The sequence below is a fragment of the Pterocles gutturalis genome, unplaced genomic scaffold, assembly GCF_000699245.1.
Source record: "Pterocles gutturalis isolate BGI_N339 unplaced genomic scaffold, ASM69924v1 scaffold8138, whole genome shotgun sequence".
In the NCBI taxonomy this organism is placed as follows: domain Eukaryota; kingdom Metazoa; phylum Chordata; class Aves; order Pterocliformes; family Pteroclidae; genus Pterocles; species Pterocles gutturalis.
In genome coordinates, this window is record NW_010120423.1 from 10 (window position 1) to 21060 (window position 21051).

The 21051-nt window shown below is 41.7% G+C and overlaps 1 protein-coding gene across 1 annotated transcript; it reads left to right on the top strand.

Annotated features, from left to right (window-relative positions):
• Positions 1-384: 384 nt before the first annotated feature.
• On the top strand, positions 385-20635 carry C7 (complement component 7; the record flags this gene model as incomplete). The annotated part of the gene is made up of 12 exons (XM_010076896.1): positions 385-422; positions 787-1030; positions 1695-1808; positions 2224-2390; positions 3408-3636; positions 4194-4365; positions 4738-4825; positions 6187-6319; positions 7109-7300; positions 9934-10030; positions 18952-19136; positions 20410-20635. Coding segments are annotated over 12 exons (1847 nt in total), but the record flags the coding sequence as incomplete, so codon positions are not given.
• Between the last annotated feature and the right edge of the window lie 416 nt (positions 20636-21051).

The window sequence follows — 21051 nt, forward strand, 5'->3', positions numbered from 1 at the left end:
ATAATTCTGTGATTAAGGTTATTTCTTTTATAATATGTTTTCCACTCATATTTCTCTTGAGCGAGAGATCTGGTGTCTTAAACAACCAGGACATCACAGTGCTTATGCATTTGACTTCTTTAAAAAAGGAATGTTAGATAACTAGTTTGAGAGTTACTCTCAATTATGAAATATGTCAAATAAAATCAGGTAATGAAATTATATATTTTGTGGTCTCCAAACTGACAGAGGGGGATTTTTTAAATCTAATTTTACCAGACTAACAATGACATATTTTGAGACTTAGCATAACAAAGTTCAAAACCAACTTTGAGAAGCTGAGCTGAACAATATCGTATAGGCATACAGGATTTTATAGTTCAGCAGCTTCCTCAAAATGACTAGAGTCCTTTACAAAGAAAAGCTCCTCTAGACAAAACAGGGTGCAAATAAGACCTTGCTAGTGCCTCTGATTTGCTTTCAGGCAGGGCTTGTTAACCTCCTAATGCTAGTCTGCTGGTGTTGGAAGCCACTATTAGCTTTGAAGTGTGATATTTTCCTTTCTTAATTGTTCTTATGCTAGCCTTCAGGTACACAGGAGGAAAAGAAAGATGATACAGCAATTATAAATGAAGGTCCAAAAGATATTTCCTAACTTCAGGATATTCTTTTTGTATTCACTGAGTTGCTTACACGTACTTAACCGTTCTGTTGGTTAGTAGACAATATAACGTGTGTGTCTTCTGGCTAGTAGGAACCACCCCAACAGTGACAAGGAGCATGACTGACTTATTTTCCTTCCCCCAGAGTAAGCAGCTGATGGTTGTTGAGAACAGTGTGGAAGTTGCTCAGTTTATTAACAACCACCCAGACTTTCTCACTCTTGCGGAGCCCTTCTGGAAGGAGCTGGCCAGCCTTCCAGTCGTCTATGAGTACAACATCTACCGAAGACTTATTGAACATTTTGGGACTCATTTCTTACACTCTGGATCTCTAGGAGGACTTTACAAAGTTATTTTTTTTATGGATACTGACAAAATGAAAGCAGAAGGTAGGTTACTAGAGTATTTGTTACAAGAAACAAAGTGAATAAACAAGAATAAGAATTTCTTCGCATGTTCTTCCAGCTAGTATCTAAAATCAAATAAGAAACTTTTACTACTTGCCACATTCTCTTCACAGACAAAATAAAGATGATTAGAAAAAGTGTTCAAACCATGTCATTTTGTTCTAGATCCACACCTGTGACCTGTAGTGCTCTGGGTAGCAAAGATTTGATAGTTGCTTCAGGCTAAACCTAAATACTGCTGCAAATCTAGATCTCAAATAATGTTAAAGCTTGAAAGCTACTTGGAGATGAAGGCTGGGTAAAGTTATGTAAAGCAGAATAAATTACAAACAGAGCAAACACCAGAGCAACATGTATGACATACTCAGTAGGGAGAAGTGCTGTAGGATTAGGGATTGGTGACAAAAGAGAAAAAAGAAACAATGAAGTTTTTCCAGATACACCTCCCATCCCTCAGCCTCCATCCATAGGCTTTAGAAATGCATGAACCTTCCCACAGGTCATGCTAGTTAGTTGCCTTGTAGTTTAGGTACAATACATCATGGTTCTTTTCTTTCTAAAGCACATATCAAGTCAATGGGAAACTTGGAAATTAATCCAATGTGCTTTCCGTGTACAGTATTGATAATGGATCAATTATCTGCAGGTATGAGCATAACAGACATGTACGAGTGCACCACATCAGGCTGGAATGCATTCATTGTGAAGAAGAAGAAAGTAAAGTGCTCCAAACTGGATGAATTGCTGCAGACTTCTTCAGGTAAATGTTCAACAGTGACTCATACCGTTGTCGTGTCTCCATCTTTCATCTCCTCCTAAATAGCTGTCACAATGCGGAGCAGGTATTGATAACTTTGTTGAAATCTATCTTAACATGTTTAACCTTGACATTAATGCCTGGTTAAAAAGGCTCTCCAAAACCCATCAATCGTTGTAATGCTTTCCCAGTAGCTAGTATTTTTCTGGACACCCTAAGTCAGGGCTGCCAAGACACCTGCAAAGCCAGATACTTCTTATATATTATCAATGTAGGAACTCTTGATCCAGACACAGGTGGTTGATCTGCACTGATGAGTTCTTTCACTGCTCACTAGCTTTTGCAAATATTGTTTGTATTTCCGTTTGTAAATATAGCAATGCTGATATTTTCTTTATTTTCCATCCTGAATCTACAGGAAGCAGTGGTAATAAGATTAAAGGAGACCCCTACATAGAAGGAGGAAGCCCAGGTGCTGTTGCTGGCCTTAGCTATCTAGAGCTGAATAATCCTGCTGGGAACAGTCAGAGATACTCCTTTTGGGCCAGATCAGTGACAGACTATCCGAGAGTAATCAAACAAAAGGTAAGGCTATTTTCCTAAAGCAGAGATGAGCAGATGGGATCACCTCAAGGGAAGAAATTATTAAGCTATAGCTGGTGATTAATCAAGCTGTAGTCTGCAATCATTTTGTCTTCAGATCACTTCATAAAAAATACAAGAAAAATTCACAGGAAGAAAATGCCATGAAGCTAATGTGATCAGCTGCATCACGAATTGTAAGTCCTTTGGTAGGTTAATACCTACAATCTTACAAGCCTTCAGTGACTTTAGTGGAGTTCTGCTTAAGAACAGAGGATCACCCTAACAGTGAAGAAAGCCTGGATTTCAGATAGCTCCTTTCCTGAAATGCATATTGACAGGTCTGTGTGGCTTCCAGTCAGCTTGCTAATTTATGTGTATCCCTTTTATCCCTCTCCTTTCTTTCTGACTGCATAAGTTTGGCATAACCAGAGATGCTGAAAGCTAGACACTTCAAGGTTGGGCATGACCATATTCACTGCTACTTTGTCGAAGTCTCTTTTGGGAACTGCCCAAATACTGAAGAATGGTATAAACCCAAAAAATTTATGTCAGGGGCTTTTCAATTAAGTGTAAAAGCACAGAATATAATAAAATAGGCAATAGAAATGCAAAATGGTTTTGCTTATAGCTATCTTCAATCACTGGTCAATGAAATGACATAATGGGTTGTTTAAATGTCCAGCTTTTTAGACTGGGAAGAGCTGGGTGAGAATTCAGGTTATTGTACATTGGTGGTCTGTGTTACACTTTTTATCTCAACCATAATCTCATGGCTCAAATATGTTTAAACATGACTAAGCTACCACTGGCTTTAAGGGATGCTGTTAAGCAAAGCTGACTTCTGAAAAAGGCTGATATTAGATACTAACATAAGATTTTAGCTAGTTAGCCAACAAATTAGAGCATCTTTCAACTCTCATATGCAGGAGCATACATCACTATTTTACATGACAAAATATGCTTATAAACTCTTATATCCCAACTATGACTATTTAAGTGTTTCTCTACTTTGTCTAGCTAACACCATTATATGAGCTGGTAAAGGAAGTGCCCTGCTCTTCAGTCAAAAAGCATTACCTAAAACAAGCCATTGAAGAATATATGGCTGAAAATGATCCCTGCAAATGTCAGCCTTGCCAGAATGGTGGTGAGGCAGCTGTGGAAGGAACTCAGTGTGTGTGTTACTGCAAGCCTTACACCTTTGGAGCAGCTTGTGAGCTGGGAACTCTCGTGCAAGATCAACCAGGTCAGCATTCTTTAACTTGTGAGAGTTTAGAAGCAGCAACTATGCTGTCCTGCTTCCAGAGTCTGTGTGTCCCACCGTACAACCTGAATGGGTGGCTGATGTGCAGTTGCTGCTTGGGTCTGATATTGCTGTGGACATACAGCATGGAGAGGGTCATGCTGAGCCTAGTCTTTGCTTAACATGTCCAAATGGTACTTAACAAAGAACTGTTTTTATTATTACTGTTAAAGGCAGCGGACAATACTAACCACTCAAAATGTAACCTATAAATAAATATCTGTACTAAATGAATGAGTACCAATAACTTTAAAAAGTTTTGCTCTTTAATTTTTAAGTTATTTATAGCTGATATCAAAGTCTAAGACAATATAAAAATATCTAACTTACAGACTCCATGGAATTATACTTATGTAAAAGATGAGTTTGGGTATGATTACATCACTGTAATCTGGAATTCTCTGTAAGGTCACAGTTTGGACAGCACATGCTTTGTTTTTCTTAAAGAACAACCAACCTGCAAAGTGGTTTAATGTGAAATATTCCCAAATGTTACATAGGTATTGTTGATGGGCACTGGAGCTGCTGGTCTTCCTGGAGTCCTTGTTCAGGGGGAAGGAAATCAAGGAGTAGAACCTGCAACAACCCCTCCCCACGTGGTGGTGGGAAAGCCTGCATAGGAGAGCAGCATGAAAGCAGACCATGTGAAGATGAAGAATTGCAGCATTTTCGGTAAGCAGAAAATAAACATTTGGAGCTCAACTACAGGAAGGTTAAAAAATCTATTTCACAAGAGCATGTAAGCCATTGATTTCCGGGACAAGGTCACTTACTGAGCTTTCAAATTTAAGTTGAAATAAAATTAAATTCAGAAGCTGTGAATCTGATGCAAGGTAAGACTAGAAAATGGGATAAAGACCTGTAAACTTGACACCATTCTATTTAGCACTCTCTCAGATAATCTGGCAGTGCCTGATTTAAATATAGTTGTGATGCAAATGGGACACATACTAGTATTGAAAATGGGCTTCACTAAGAAGTGTAGAATTTTGAAAGGAAGGAAGACTAAATTCAAACTAAGTTGTACTTTTGTTTGCTTCGTAGCTTGATTGAACCGCACTGTTTTGATTTATCCATAACTCCTACAGAATTCTGTTCATTTCCTCCTCTCTTGAAAAATGGATTTGTTCAAGTAAGTTATTTCTATTACTCTATTGTCTGTCCTATGCTTACCTGAAGTGTCTCTACTATAGTTAATATAGATATTCACTTGCAAAGTTATATTTATCTTGGTAAGCTTAATATCAGAGCTACTGATAGCAGCTCTCTCAACATTTCTCCCTGGCTGAACTTTACATTACATTAGCCAATATTTCTTACTAAAAATAAAAGAAAACCCAAAAAGCCCTACCCCCAAAACCCAGAACAAAATCTTTGCTTTTGTGGACCATGGTACCTACAGAGAAAAGTAATCTACTTGCCCTTTACCCTATAAGCGTATTAAAAATTTTCTGTACTACATGAATTAAATATTAGAGCACAGGAAACTAGAGAAAAAACAGCACAGAAAGTTAAGTGTCCAATGTCATCCAGCAAATCTATAGCGAAATTATAAACAAATTTTAGGAATCTTCAGTCTACACCCTGTAACTCACCACTGCAATTTCTTGTTCCCTGGTGAAACTATGATGTGGCAAGGTATTTGTCTGACTGTAACTTGGGCCTATTTAACAAAGCAGACTAAATTCCTTCCTTGGATGAATGGATTATGCCTTCTCCATATTGCGAGGCTGTCTAGAGTCTTTTTGCTCCATAAATAGATAAAAGAATTAGTTCAAAATCCAGTAGTTGTCTGCACAGCTGCAACCTGAGGCAAGATCCAAAATTTTGTGCTCCTTCTCTTGCCAGGAATTTTTCTTTTGTAATCAATCATTGCCTCCTATATTGATATTTCCAGTTCACAAACTAAAGGTAAACTCCTGCAATTTGCAGAGTAGTCTCAATTCTTAAAAAAATCTCTCCTTAGAAGAGAGTGGGATATAAAATGAGAAAAGACCTCTGTCTTCAACTCTAGCTCTTCTGGGTGACCATATCACATGGAACTTTAGCAAGCTGATAACATGCTATCCTAAGAATTAGCAAAGCCATATACTCTCCTGGACGGCTGTTTGAGGGCTTGTGTTCCCCCTCTAATGCTTGATAACAGCCATATTTGAAGTCAGTTTATACACTGGCACGATAGTGCTCTTCCATCACGGATGTACCACTGCCAGACTCCTGTCAGAGGACACCTTCAGCTCTAATCCTCCTTTTGCTAAGTTAACACAGACCAAATATTCTGTATTCTACCATCTTATTGCAGCATCTCCATTTTGATCACACTTACTGACTATTGATAACCAGAATTTCCCCCAGTATCCCAGACACTTTCATCAGTGACATTGATACTTCTCACTGTCCTCAGCTACTGCATTGCAGAATTAAAGGTAGTTCAACACTACTGCTCGTTTTTAGATTGTATGTCCAAAATTTCACCTGTTTCTTTTCTTTCAGAATGCTGAAAACTCATACCCTGTTGGGAAAAGTATTGTTTATGTTTGCAGACATGGATATTCTCTTGTTGGTGATCCTGTTGCTAAGTGTGGCAGTAATTTACAGTGGCAAACTGGAGACAGATATTGCCAAGGTACATCTCACTGATTCTTGTTTTGAAATACAACTCCATTACTGAATTCCAGTGAACCATCTCTGAACGTCTGCTTTCCAGCAGCAATAGGGGAAAAATATACACCTGCATTTCCCAATTCCCTAGACATAATCAGGTCTAAATTGACTTTTAGTTTCAGTACAGACATTGTAATCCTGAAACAGAAACCTGCCCATAAAGTCTGGTTTTAAGAAAGGCTAGAAACAAGCGAGACTAAATTCCAGTCCAGGAATTACTTCCTGTGGAAACAAACTATGTTCCTTAATTCAGTCCTGTGACTATATCCAAAAACCATGGGGATGAGTCTATGTCTAAAGCAAACCGAGGAAAAGGTCCAGTGGACAGCACTGGGCAACCACAAAGTTCTCAAATGACCACCTTGTCATAAGAACACAAATCCAAGGATCGTTTTACATCTTAGATGATCTCCCCACTTCACTCTTTGCCTCTAACCCAGTCAGTAACTATTCTGGTTAGTGTGAACCCTCAACAAAAGCATTGGTCCTAAGATCATAGAAGCCCTTCTCAAGCTAGGGCTGGGCCTGCAGGCAGGAGGAGAAGGTGGTGTCACTCTGTCCTTCTTATTGCACGTGTCTGGCTGGTGTGATAAGTTAATATTCTGTGCTAACATGATTGGTGTGTTTCTACGGGATAATCAGCTAATCTTAACATTCAGTTTGTTAAGGAATTTAAGAGAAGATAAAGCAGGTGACTGCTTTCTACAATCCACGGATTCGCTGTGACTATCTCAATTGCTTCAATCCTTAGAAACCGCTTGTCTCCTGCCTGTCTTGGAGGGGAGTTTGCAAGCAGAGCCATGGAAACCTGTGTATGAGATTGGTGAGAGAATAACTCTGTCATGTCCACACAGCATGCACTTAGAAGGGGCACGCTCCATTTTGTGTGAGCCCAGCCTCAAGTGGTCTCCTGACATGAAGGCTATCCAGTGCAAGAGAGCAGGTAAGCCATTGTGGTCCTTCAAATGCAGTGCAGGAGTTTTTTTCCTGGACAAACTGTGGCTGATGTAGATAGGGTACAGACAGAGCTATAGCTGATATAGTGGTAGAGGAATGACACTTGTATCACCAGCAGGAAACACAGGAAACGCGAGTGTGTGTTTTCTGTGGGCTGTTCAAACAAGATGCCTTAAGACATTTCTACTGAAGTTTCCTCATGGATTTTTGCTTCCCACTCACCTATTGCTATCAGGTATTGTCACTAACAATATTTTAAGAGATTGCCTGGGAGGTATTCTGCTTGTTCTGCCACCCAAGTATACTCCACTTTCCACCCAGGTTGTGTAACAACACCACTGCGTGAGCTGCACCTTAAAGATATGGCTTTTCTGTCTGGAAGCTGTTCAGTGCACCACAGCTTCTCATGGCAGAGAAGGAATGGGGCTGGATGACTCCTTTTTCTCATCTGACAGTCACACAGCTGATATGCGGTAAATCATCAGGATCTGGAATGAAAGGAAATGTTGCTTCAAGATAATGATAATGGCTGTTTAAACTCTGGGTTGATACTGGCAGGCACAGGGAGAAAGGGAAATGGGCTATAGCATACAGCAGCGCTGTCTAAGTCATCTTTTCCAGCTGTAGAAGGCAGACAAGGCTGTCTCTTGTGTACTCCTACAATGCCAGTCAGTGACATAGAGGCATCCAAGCAGCTTGCTGCTTCAGGCCAGTCACATCCTCAGCTGAGGTCCCAGATATCCTTATATCCCTGGAGAGACCTTTGCTTGGGGACAACAGCCACAGCTGTAGAAGACTAGGCGTGTGTCCTGCTTTTCATGTCTGTCCTCTCCTTATCAGCCAAGTGCTGCCTGAGGCTGCCTGACCTGAGGAAAGAGGCAGGTGACAGTGGGGCTTAGACCTCAAAAGGCAATGGTCCAGTGAGATTCCCAGTGTAACTCATCTGCCACTGTGTCATATCCACGTGCACACGAAGCATAGGGATTTCGGAAAGAATAACATAGCTGTAAATAAATGGCTCACTGCTGCTAAAGTGCTAAAGCACTGGTGCAAAATTACATTTGCCAATTACTGCTTAGGCTTAGTCTTAATCAAATTTAATCGTTTTTTGTTACTTCATATATTCACATTCCAGTAGTAACTAGAACCAATTTCAAATGCTTCCATCTTTAGAGAAACCTTGTGTCTGGCTGTATGGGAGAATGACATTATCGCTGAAGTTAAAAAAAAACAAAAAAGGGACAACAATTAGATTATGATAACAAGTGGAACAGTTAAAAAAAAAAGGAATATGATATAAGAAGGGTAAAAATTAAGAAGATATGTATACACAGAAACAATGGCACATATATGCTTAGATGAGAGTATTCAGTCAGCAATAGTGTTGGTAACAGTCAACTATACAACTAACAGCCCCAGGGAAGGAGACGGTGCAGTGATTTTTGGTGGAAATTTTCCCCCTGCAGGAAGACATGGTTATGCCCACTGTCTGTATTGCAATGCACTGCAACTCTTTTTTTCCTCTGTCAATTTCTGCCTGTCTATTTTTTCCCCTGCTATTTCTGTCTTTGCTCGGCAAGTCTTAGTCCATAAAGGATATATATTTTTTTTTCAAGGCAACAATGCTCAGGGGTATTAAATTTTCATGCTAAATTAGCAAACTACAGACACCTAATTAAAACACAAATCAGGATAAAGCTGTCTCAGAAAGTGTGTCTGTACAGATTTAGCAATGTCTTGCTATCACTTGTTACAAAGATCTCCAGAGGAATGTTTAGCAAAGGCCTGTTTCATTGTTAAGCCTAGAATACATCTCAGCATTCAAAGATCAGTACATGTGCAATCATGCAAATTCCCCAAGGATCACTATCACTTTTATTTTTAAAGTTAGTGCAGATTGACGACTAAGGGTGGAACTTGTAGTTTTCATTACCGTCAGTGCATAAAGATATTCAGGCTCACATTTCTGCGTAGGACTTCGGAGCCTTAGCTTTTCTAGTGACAATAATGAAGCTTGTAACTCTGAAAGCTAATTAGAAGATATTAGATATTGTGAAGAAATTTTATACTGTGAGGGTGGTGAGACACTGGAACAGGTTGCCCGGGGAAGCTGTGGATGCCCCATCCCTGGAGGTGTTCAAGGCCAGGCTGGATGAGGCTTTGAGCAACCTGGTCTAGTGGGAGGTGTCCCTGCCCATGGCAGGAGGGTCGGAACTACATGATCTTGCAGGTTCATTCCAAACCAAACCATTCTATGATTCTATGATTCTATAATGCTATTGCCAGCTGTGATTCAGCACTGTGAAGTTTAGCAGAAACAAACAGCTGCTGCAGAAATGAGATGTATGTTTAAGCTTGAACCTGCCTCTTTCCATCTGAGTCATGACCCATGGATAAATTACTGAACAGTAACTTTGCAAAGTGTATCATATCTTTTTAATAGTGTTGATTCTTTCCATGCAGTAGATACTCTTACTGAACATGCAGGATGTAACTTGGTGTCATGATTGTATAATTCAGTGCCTTTTAAGCTCAACTGATAGGATAATTTCAGAGCAGACCTTTAACAGCCCTTGTTTTTCTGACCCCTAATAGCACTGTCTGTGTTCTTCTGTTCAGTGCCCAGTGTGAAACCAGAAGTGACAGAGCCTAAATGTCAGCCATGGGAGAAAGTGCATCAGTCGCAGTGTGTGTGCAAAATGCCCTATGAGTGTGGGTAAGTTCATGCTGAATTTGGCAATGACTTTCCTACTTTATTCAAGACCCATTAAATTTCTTAAGTCTTCAGTCCATGACAGACGAGAGAGCTTTACTCATATGAGAAGGAGGCATTGTACTTTGTTTGCTTTACAGCTCAATCAATGTCCTGTTCAACACTTACCTGCCTTGTCAGAGCTGTCAGTGGGTTTTAGCAGTAATGGAATTTGGCTGGATGACAGAAGGTGAAGGGATAATTTCAGCTCCACTTGATCTGTGAAATAGATGGAAAAAGATAAAGTGGTATTTTGAAGATTTAGAAGACTCAGGAAAAGTTAGAACAGAGGCCCTTGGGACATAAACCATCAAAGCAGTAAGCTACTGAAATAAAGCAGATTTCTTTTCCCTGCTGAGAGACTGGAGAGTTATGAAACACACAACAATCTAATCTCCCATTTACACAGCAGTTTGCACAGACCAGTCACGTCACCTTTCCTGACCTCATAACTTGCAGACCAGATTTTATCTCCTGTTTGATCTAAGCCTGTATATGGCATTAAGCAATGCAGGAGAAAGGTAAGGAAATGAGTTACTTTGTCAGTCCTTTGCTAAACATAGAAGTAACAGAACCAAAACAGATTAGTAACAAGAAGACACCTGAGACCACCTGGCACTGATGGCCAGATGTGCCAAAGAGCCTAGCACTCCAACATCTGGGCTGGGTTTTCATAGACAAGATGATGTCTCCTGAAAAGTCATCACAGTGGGTATGATGTCTGGATGTGAAATCTGGCCGGTTTATGTCACAGCAGGAGCTGAGCTGCTTGTAAATTCTAGGATGACAGAACAGATTTGCCTCTTCCTCATCTAGCAGGTAGAAGAAATTTTTAAGTTGTCTCAAGTTATTTCAAGGTAGCAGAACTTCTCATTGGACTAAGTGTACTTTCTATCAGCCACATAGCTCAAAAGTGCTTGCACAGTGACTCTGACTCTAAGCCAAAATTAGCACACTTTGAACATCTCAAAATTAAAATGGGTGAGCTTAGGTCAGGTTTTGTAGACCCACTGGGCAGTTCCCTAGGATATGAGGCCATTGTCTTGCATGTGAAGTGCCAGGTTTGTAACAACTGCTGAAACTCTATTCCTATCCTTAAACACCTACATATTTTAAATAATCTGGTCCTACTATTTTTTTCTCAATACTCATTAAAGAGAGGCAACAACCCCTCCTCTGGTTCATGGGTGTATTTGGGTTAGTAACACAGAAGACAAGAGGAGTCCACAATGCTAGGGAACTCCTTGTGCAGAGTCACAATAACCTTGGGAATTAAATGAATTACAATCAGTTATGCATTCAGGCTCCAGTTGTAATTAATCTACTACTTGCTTGGTTCTATTTTTAAAAATTATGTTCAAAATGGAAGGAAGATAGATAACAATAATTTCTGTTACCTGATGCCATCTCTTCACTCTATTCTGGAATAACACATCTAATAATAGAAGGATAAATCATTAGCTGTCAAAGCAGATTAATCTGCCAGCCTGTAAAGGCTGTAGGAGTAAGGCATGTAAACAGACCTTGGTCCCTCCTCAGAGATCAGAAGGAACTTGGCTTGCTTTGGCAGTGACTTTCAGCAGTAGGCTCTGCTCGAAAGAGAGCCGGGAACAACAGTTCACGTGGGAATTCAGGAACACCGTCATTTCAGACCCATCCTAAATCCTTTCAGTTTCCAAGACACTAGCAACCAAGAGTTCCAGGGACCGCAGAAGAACCCCCCCCAACAAGCTGGTGAGGGGTAATTTGTCTCTCATGATGTGGTGCTGTGGGCTACATCTATCCTTGTCAGTTAAGAGCCAGGGAACGATCCTGGGCACCAGGTCTGCTAAATTGATAAAGCAGCTCCTGGTAGAGCTTTGGCAAAGGCCAACTCCTGGGTAATTCCCAGGCACAGAGAAGAAGTTACTAGGGTCAGGGACCATTCTGGTCTGATGCAGTCCCAATCTTTTGGGGGCAAAGAAAGTTTAACAGTATGGACATCAGCTATGCTGTATGAATTGGCCCTGGTGTACAGAAGAGGTCAGAGCACATTTAGTGCATTAATACAGATGAAACCCCAGCCTCCAGTAGCTAAAGACTATCCCTACAGTAAAACATCAGATTTGATAATTTTTAAATACTATCCCCTCTTTTTTTCCCCATGTTTGTATGCATAGCATCTATGTCTGTTCTAAGAGTTCTTGGCCTGTGTTATACTAAAACTTATGGTCTTGAATATACTTTTAAGAAGTTAAAACAATTTCCAGCATGATGAATTTTTCACTTTTTAGTGCCACTGAAAGTTGCCTGCCTCTCATTGTAGGTGAAAGGGAGAGAAGGTATTTGCTGACTTAAATCTGCTTTTTCATTTCTCACAATATCTGCTTTAGTAAAAGCTTGTTCTTACCCAATCCTTCTTTTTCATGCAGAAGGTATTGAATATCTCACATTCACTTTACACAAGGATTCTTCCTTGCCTCTAATAATTTTTATTGCACTGCTCTGATGCTCCCAGCTCTGTAATAGACTTTCTCAGCAATGAGCGCAAATTATTGAGTACAGGTTCTCCATCCTTTTTCTTATCCATCTGAACATGTTGATTTTCACTGGCTTTCCCCTAGCTGAACCAGCCATAGCAAATATGTGAAGCACTCTCAAGACAGCTTGAGGGATTATGCTGTAGCTAGAGATTGGCAACATGGACCATGGACTCCCTGGGTTCCACCTTTGGCAGCTATCCAGTTAAATAAGCCTCCCTCCACTCTTTTGGGTGTTGCTAAAGTGGTGCAAAGCAGACGGGTTGGTGCATTTGTATCTGGCCTTAATCTGAGCTGCTTTGTATGCAAGTTTTTGACCTTAAGACTTAGATACTGAGATTTATCACTCAGGCAAATAAAGAAGGCCTCTGAACAATTTTAAACATAATAAACAACTTAATTACAGATTAGATGCTTTCCCTGAATCACACTTTATTCTTCTAAATTTAAGATGATATTTAAAGATGAAGTTTTTAGAATGATAGAATCATAAAATCATTAAGGTTGGAAAAGACCTCAAGGATCATCAAGTCCAACCGTCAACCAACACCACCTAACTCACTAAACCATGTCCCTAAGTACCACATCTACATGTTTCTTGAACACCTCCAGGCATGGTGACTTCACCACTTCCCTGGGCAGCCTGTTCCAATGCTTGATGACTCTTTCAGTCAAGAAATTATTTCTAATATCCAACCTAAACCTCCCCTGGTGCAACTTGAGGCCATTTCTTCTTGTCCTATCACTTGTTGCTTTAGAGAAGAGGCCAGCACCCACCTCACTACACCCTCCTTTCAGGTAGTTGTAGAGAGTGATAAGGTCTCCTCTCAGCCTCCTCTTCTCTAGACTAAACAACCCCAGCTCCCTCAGCCACTTCTCATAAGACCTGTGCTCCAGACCCTTCACCAGTTCCGCTGCCCTTCTCTGGACCTGCTCCAGCACCTCAATGTCCTTCTTGTGGTGAGGGGCCCAAAAGTGAGCACAGTATTCAAGGTGCGGCTTCACCAGTGCTGAGTACAGGGGCACAATCACTTCCCTAGTCCTGCTGGCCACACTATTGCTAATGCAGGCCAGGAAGCTGTTGGCCTTCTTGGCCACCTGGGCACACTTCAGCTGGCTGTCGACCAGCACCCCCAGGTCCCTCTCTGCTGGGCAGCTTTCCAGCCACTCTCCCCAGAACCTGTAGCGTTGCAGGGGGTTGTTGTGACTGAAATACTTTTCTTATAGTTCCATCTGTAAAGTTAACTTTCACATTATAAATCAGTGCACCACTAGCTCATGGATTCTGCAGCCAGACAAGCAAACAATATAAACCTGACAAATGCATGGGCTTCCTCTATCAGATGCTTGGTGCTACGCATCCACTGGGCTATCCTCTTCTTGTGCCTCAGAATAAGAGGATTAACCTAATTCTTTATGTTAACAACAGAGCATAAAGGAAAATTCAGGCAACAAACATTAGATTTAGTGGCTCGTATTTTGACAAAGGACAGCGGTTAAGGGACCCATTGCAGTTGAGGATGCTAACTTAAGTAGGAGATATAATTCAGTTAATAATCTCTGAAGACATATTTTGTTGCAGGTAGTTGCAGCAAAATTTTCAAGGTCAGCTGATGAACTCTGTGCCAAATTTTAGGTATCTTAAAGGTGCACTATGTTACAGGTAGTTTAAACTTTCTGTAAAGCCAGTTCTTTGAAGATGCTTCAAAATAATCTCTCAAAGAATGATTCCCAAAGCTTGGAGCAGGCACTTTTCCTCAGTGCCTTATTTATAGATCTACCAAAAAACACTTCCTACTTCCAAGGAAAAAAAAAAAAAAAAAAAAAGAAAAATTGCCTTAACACTTGGCCAGCAAGTGAGCAAGGTTTGAGTCAGGACTTTCGTACTAGACTTTCCCTCTTCCAAATTCCTCTTCCCTACTCTGACAAGCCACTTTCACAGGGACTGTTACGCTGCCTTTCAGGCAGCCTGGTTGAAGCTCATTAGGGCCATTTGCCTGTTCCTTGTTGGCCTCTCCTCCCAGCAAACACCTGTTTACCTGAGGTTAACCCTCAAAACCGATCCATTAGACACTAAAAGTTTCAGTGGGAGCATTTGTGAGCTCAAAAGGAGGACCTGTGCTGAAAATAAGCCTTTGGGGCCATTTTTCAAAGCTCATTATTCCCTTGGAGCACATCTCTGCTCTCTTGTACCCTGTCCAGCACCTGACCAGTGGCTGTAAAGCACAGCCAGGAGAGCACAGGCATGTGTCGTGGCTGAGTGTTTACATAAAAGCACGACTTAACAGAGGTTTATGGCAAGGTTCACTCTATCATTTACTATATGGAGGAAATATACAGAGGGAAACTTGGGTTAGAATCATTTGGAATTATTTATACAGGGACTGTAGATGCAAAAAGGTAAGGGAGAGCCTCATGTTGAGTCACGAGGCTCAGAGTGGACCCCCTTCCTTTCTAAACTCCTCAGAGAGGATTCTAGGTGCAGCTGGATCCACTCCTAGTCCCAGACTTGGTCAACGGTTTATGTCCAAGGGATTATATATATGTATGGCTAGTATATACGTGCACACCTGATTCTCTATATAACTTAGCTCAAATTTCAAAGTTTCATCATGCTTTTTCACAATTCACTTATTTTCCATCTGGGCATCTGGTATAGTTTGCTCCGAAGTTCAAAGTTTCCATTCGGGCATCCGATGTTAGTTTGCTCCAAAGTTCAAATCTTCAGTTTCCTGAAGCAGACTCTTAGGCACCAGATTTTATAAAAATAAATAATTTAATAGTGTCATACAGCTGCAGGGTCAGCTTGAGCTGGGTACCTCTGGAGAGGGACCACAAACAAAGAAATCCTTGGGTAATTATACCCTTACAGAATATTCACCCTCATGATGGTTCAGTCCAATAGAAATATTTGGGCCTGGGGTCTTCTTGTTCCTCATTGGATTCCTTCACTGTCTTCAGACAGGTTGTCATCATCTCTAATTGCAGCTGCTGTTGATGGCTTTAGCCTTGAAGCCTCCATATCTTCTGATTTACACTGGCTCTGGAGGCCCTGTTTTGACTAAGTAGGTGCACGTTCAGTAAATCTAAGGGAAAATTTACATCATGTGACCTAAGGCTTCAGCAAATGTAGCTACTGATGCTAGGTAAGTCAAGCTAAGCAAACAGCATACCAAATCACACAACACTATAACTTTAAGTGATTTACTCTATTTCAAATTTATTTAAGCTAAAAGATTAGGAACTCTTAATATTGAGAAGTGTCCCTGCTAAAGGGGGGAGTTGCCTGGCATGCAGTCCAGTTGCCATCCAGGAAAAATTCAAATTGGGCTTGTCCAGTGATCTGTCATTGGTAAAAGGTCTCAGTGCTTTGAGGAGCACCCCTGAGAGGCATCCCAGCTCAAGGGGAGATCATCGCCACGCAGCTGTGCTGCCTAGTTACGTTTAGGATTCTCTATTAATCTTACAATTATAAAGTCTATAATTAATATCATAGTTAAAACTCTATGTCAGCATAGAATGCCCCTACAGTTGTAGTCTTGAAGACTCTGTATCTTCTAGTCTGTGTGTTTCTGGCAGAGCATGAGAAACTGAAAAGTCCCAGTCTTAAACACTGCCTAGCCATAAAGCGCTGCCTAGCCATAACTACGACATCAGTGTGTTATCCACATTATTCTCACACTGAAAATCCAAACCACAGCACACTGTACCAGCTACTAACAGGAAAAGCATATGTAAGTGGAAATTTACAGCTTGCAGCCTAAGGCTTCAGCAAATCTAGCTACTGATGCTAAATAAGAAAAGCTAAGCAAACAGTGTGCTAAATCACACAATATTATGACTCTAAGTGATTTATTCTATTGAAACTTACTTATTTAAGCTAGGCAACTAATATTGCTTAACATTGAGAGGCATCCCTACTGAAGGGGAGAGTTGCCTGGCATTCAATCCAGTTGCCATGCAGGGAGAATTCAAATTGGGCTCATCCAGTCGTCTGTTGCTGGTGAACGATGTAATTGCTTGAGGACTACCCTTAAGATGCCTCACAGCTCAAAGGGACATCACTGCCATGCAGCCACACTGCATAGCGGGGAGAGCTCAAAGAAGTGTCAATAAGGCTGTCATATTTATGGGCTAAAGTGGTTGGCTTGTAGTCAAATTGCATCCCATGAGGGATGAATGCACGAGGCTCCTCATACCCACAACTGGTTGGTGTTCACTGTGTGGCTCTGCTCTGTGTGCATTTCCTGGAGGAGTTCTTGGCCCAGCTGTGAGTCAGGCCCTTATCTGCTTTGGAGCCTGTACAAAACTGCTGCCAGTTTGGTAAAGGGCGAGGGTGGAGTGCATCTGTCACAGCATGCCCTGCTCTCAAGAGGCACTTTTTTTTTCCACTCCACACAGATGTCGCTGACTGCATTGAGAAAAGGTGAAGAAGTTGGGGTTTGAGATTGAATTTCAGGAATAATGGAAGCACTTTTTTCTTGAAAGAGCATGAAACACAGATGATAACAACTTCCTGCATTGTCCCCAAAGCCAACCCTGTTTAAGGTTGTGCAAGAATTGTTATTACCACTTTCACATGCTAATTTTTGTGGGTGTTAGAACCACCTGAATTTCAAGAAATAAACAAGCAAATTCCCTGGATAAATAGAGCAGGTTTTTAATAAAATTTCTGTGGAGATGTATGTGAATTTCCAGAAATACTTTTAGTCTCTGATGTCAGATCATAACATTTTATTGGGTAAAAGCTGAGGCTTTTAAGGACAGCAGAGAAAATGTCTTTAAGTATATTCTCATCTCTTGTAGTTAAAGAAATACTTATTAAATATTTTAATATATATGCATATGTGTTGTGGTTTTAAAAGCCACCACACAGCCTCTTGTTAAAAACCTCATGGACTGAGGTGAGGACTGGGAGGGTTCATTACCACTTATGGTCACCAGCAAGAAACCGATACAGCCTGGGAAAACACAAAAAACCCAATTTAATTTGTTAACTATTTACAATCAGAAACAAAGCAAGATAATGAGAAAAAGAACTACATCTTGGAAAATCACTTCTCTCCCACCCCTCCCTTCTTCCCAGGCCCAAAGGCTTTGTTCCTGGTTTCTGTACACTCTCCCCGCCCCGGTGGCGCAGAGGGCAGGGAATGGGGGTTGCAGTCAGTCCATGTTGTCTCTGCTGCTCCTTCCCCCTCAGGGGAGGGCTCCTCACAGACTTTCCCTGCTCCAGTGTGGGGTTCCTCTCACAGGAGATTCCTTCTCAAGCTGCTCCGATGTGAGTCCTTCCCATACAGGGTCACAGTCTGGGTCGACAGCTGCTTGGCTACAGCATGGGTCTCTTCAACAAAATTTGTGGCCTCCTTTGGCCATGGCTACATCTTCCAATGTGGAGTCCTCCATGGCTACATCTCCATGAGCTGCGGGTGAGCTCTGCTCTCCATGGGCTGCACGAGAGATGACATGTGTTGCCATGATTCTTCACTACGCTGAAGGGGATCTCTGTTTCGGGGCACGTCCTTCTTCTCCTTTCTCCTCACTGAGCTTCGTGTCTGTGTAGTTGCCTCTCTCCTAGCCCACTCCTCTCACCACTGCAGGTTCTTTCACTGGCTCCTGAGAAACTCCTGGCTCTCGGGCAAGCCATGGCGCAGGCTTGGGCTTCGGCAGGTCAGGTTACTGAATAAACCAGGCAGGCAGCTGGGCAGCAGGTCTGGCCAGGCCGGGCCCTGCCCAGGGGCCACGCCAAGCCCTCCCTGCCCTCTGCCCCCTCTTAAATACATGATTCGCAGAGGCACTGACTGGCTCAGCCCTGGCCAGGGGTGGGTCTGGCTCGGAGATGGGGAAACTTCCATCAGCTTCTCACAGGGGCTAGGTCAGTGGCACCTTCCACCCCCCCAGCTACCAGCACCTTGGAGCCAGGGGAACCTTTAGCGGTTACTTACAGGAGCCATCACTGTAGCCCCTCCCCTGCTACCAAACAAATCCACCACACAAACCAGAACAATATGAAATGTTTTCGGTGTAGGTTCTTAGGTGCATGCATGTGTAACATATTACAGACTACCTGAGATGTGAAAGTCTCACTCTCACTGCTACTGAAGTCAATGGCAAATACCCAGTAATATCGCTGACATTCAGAGGGCACATGTCATGGCTCTACTGAGGTGCATCATCCTGCGGAAAAGGAAAGAGTCTGAATTATTCACATGTCTATGTCTCAAGTTCCCTTACTGCACACTTAGGATGTATCTCAATGAACACAGAAAATGGAACTGGACCCTGAATGTGTTCCATTCCCTCAGCTCTTTTTAAAAGGTACTAAGATAAAGCAGATTTAAATATTGCCATTCCTGCATTTGTTTTCAGTCCTTCCCTGGACATCTGTGCTACAGATCAAAGAACCAAGAGAAACACACCTTTAACTGTTTGCAAGATGCATGCCTTGGAGTGCATGGGCAGAAAATATTCTCTTACTAATGCAGAAAACTGCCATGTACCTCAGGCAGCTGCAATATCATGTGGATCATGCCGTTCATGGGAAAAATGTGATGGTAAGAGATTCTTCACAATCTAAGCAAAAGTGTTTATATGACCAAAATGAAATCTTTATTCCCTGCAACACATTAGCTGTAAGTCTGTTCTGGTATGGTGTCTCCAGTCTGTTCCAGAGTCACCAAGCACTGCTAAGCTGGTTTAAACCATAAGCCCAGTGTTTGGTGTCCAAACATGGAAGGAAGCTCCAACCATGGAAAACAAAACCCTGTAGAATATTGTAACAAAATTCACTATCTACAGGAAAAACTTGTTCCTAGTCTCTGTTAAGTAGTTAATCCTGTTGATCCTCTGGAATTTTTGGGTGACACCCTTGCCCTACTCTTTTTTTCACTGCATCCACCTGTTTTAAATTCCTTAAAACAGTAACTGTGGTAGTCCTTACTGTCCGCAGGAATAGCTAATCCTTTCCTGAAATTTGCCAAGCAGTCTCCCCAGCACTATCTTTTGAAAAGGAATTGAGCGTCTTATTCTATACCATTTGGGAAAGCCAGTCACTTTTGTTTGTACTTCACTGCCTATCCCCCATTCCTCATGTTATGATCAAAGGTGAATGTGTCTTCCCCCAGAGGAAATAGTCCCAGTCTTTTGCAATCTGTCTGCAGTGGAAGTTTTCAGATTCCCTGGTCAAATTCTCCTGAATGTCCTACACTACATTGGATTTAATGGAGGGTTGCCAGAAATGGTAAGATAAAGAAGTAAATTAGGTTTTTAGAAGTGTGACCGATAGAGGCACAGTTATTGTCATATTTTGAAAATAAAAAGATTACTTGATAGGAGTTCATCTGTTTTGTATAACAGGGTTGAACAGGCAAAAATAATAACAAAAAAAAGATAATCAAAACTGGCTGTAGCTTCAGCAGAGACAAACACAGGCAAAAAGAAATAGACATACAACACCAAAACAGAGACACAGTCATGAAAAATAAATCACAGATGGGACCTGAATATCAGATAATGTTACTTCTGGTTAGGCAAAGAATCACAGAGCTTTAAAGGTCATATAGTCCAACCCCCCTGCAATCAGCAGGGCCACCTTCAACTAGATCAGGTCGCTCAAAGCCCCGTCCAACCTGATCTTGAATGTTTCCAGGGATGGGGCACCTACCACCTCTCTGGGCAACTTGCTCCAGCAGATTCATGTCTTTCTTGTACTGAGCACCCTCCTGAAAATTCCTGTCAATCCTATGGTTTTGCTGAAAACATTTCATTCTGGGTTTCATTGAGTCCAGATGCCATCCTGACTTGTTTTTCCTCTGTGCTTTTGTTTAGTGCTATCCAACAACTGCGTCTGTGATGAAGACAGGCTGGGCAAGGAGGGCGGCATCCAGATCTGTGCTGAAGTGAGTGGCTCTGCTGCCCGTCAGACCATGACTGAGTGGGAGGCCGGGCAGCTCAGATGCCAGGGGCAGACTGTCACCCTTGTCGGCATAAGGCCCTGTGATGTACAGAGCAAATAAGATATGTTACGGTTCATTTTGCTTATTGCCATGGGGTATGTCTAAATATGTCAACTCTTGGGCAGGACATACTTCAAACTTTGCTCTACCAAATGCAAGCTCTGTTGTGAAGTCCACCACAGCTGACGAGACTGTGTGCGTCAGCTCTGGTTGGCTCTGAATCAAGGCCCAAGGCTCTTCGTTAGGCAGAGCTGGACTTGCTGATACCACTCATGACAGGGCTCTTGCTTAGGCCCCTGGTGTAGCACTGTCAAATTTACTTCATGTTTCCAACAGAATTAAAAAATGTTCCTGAAGTGCAATTGCCAAAGTAGCATTTATAGTGATGGATTACAGTGTCTAACATTGTAAACAAATTTTACTTAAAGCCACGCAAACATGCATGCACTGATTAGATTTAGATTGAAAAAAAAAAAAAGAAAAAGCTTTAGAAAGTAAGGTGTGTGATTCTTCT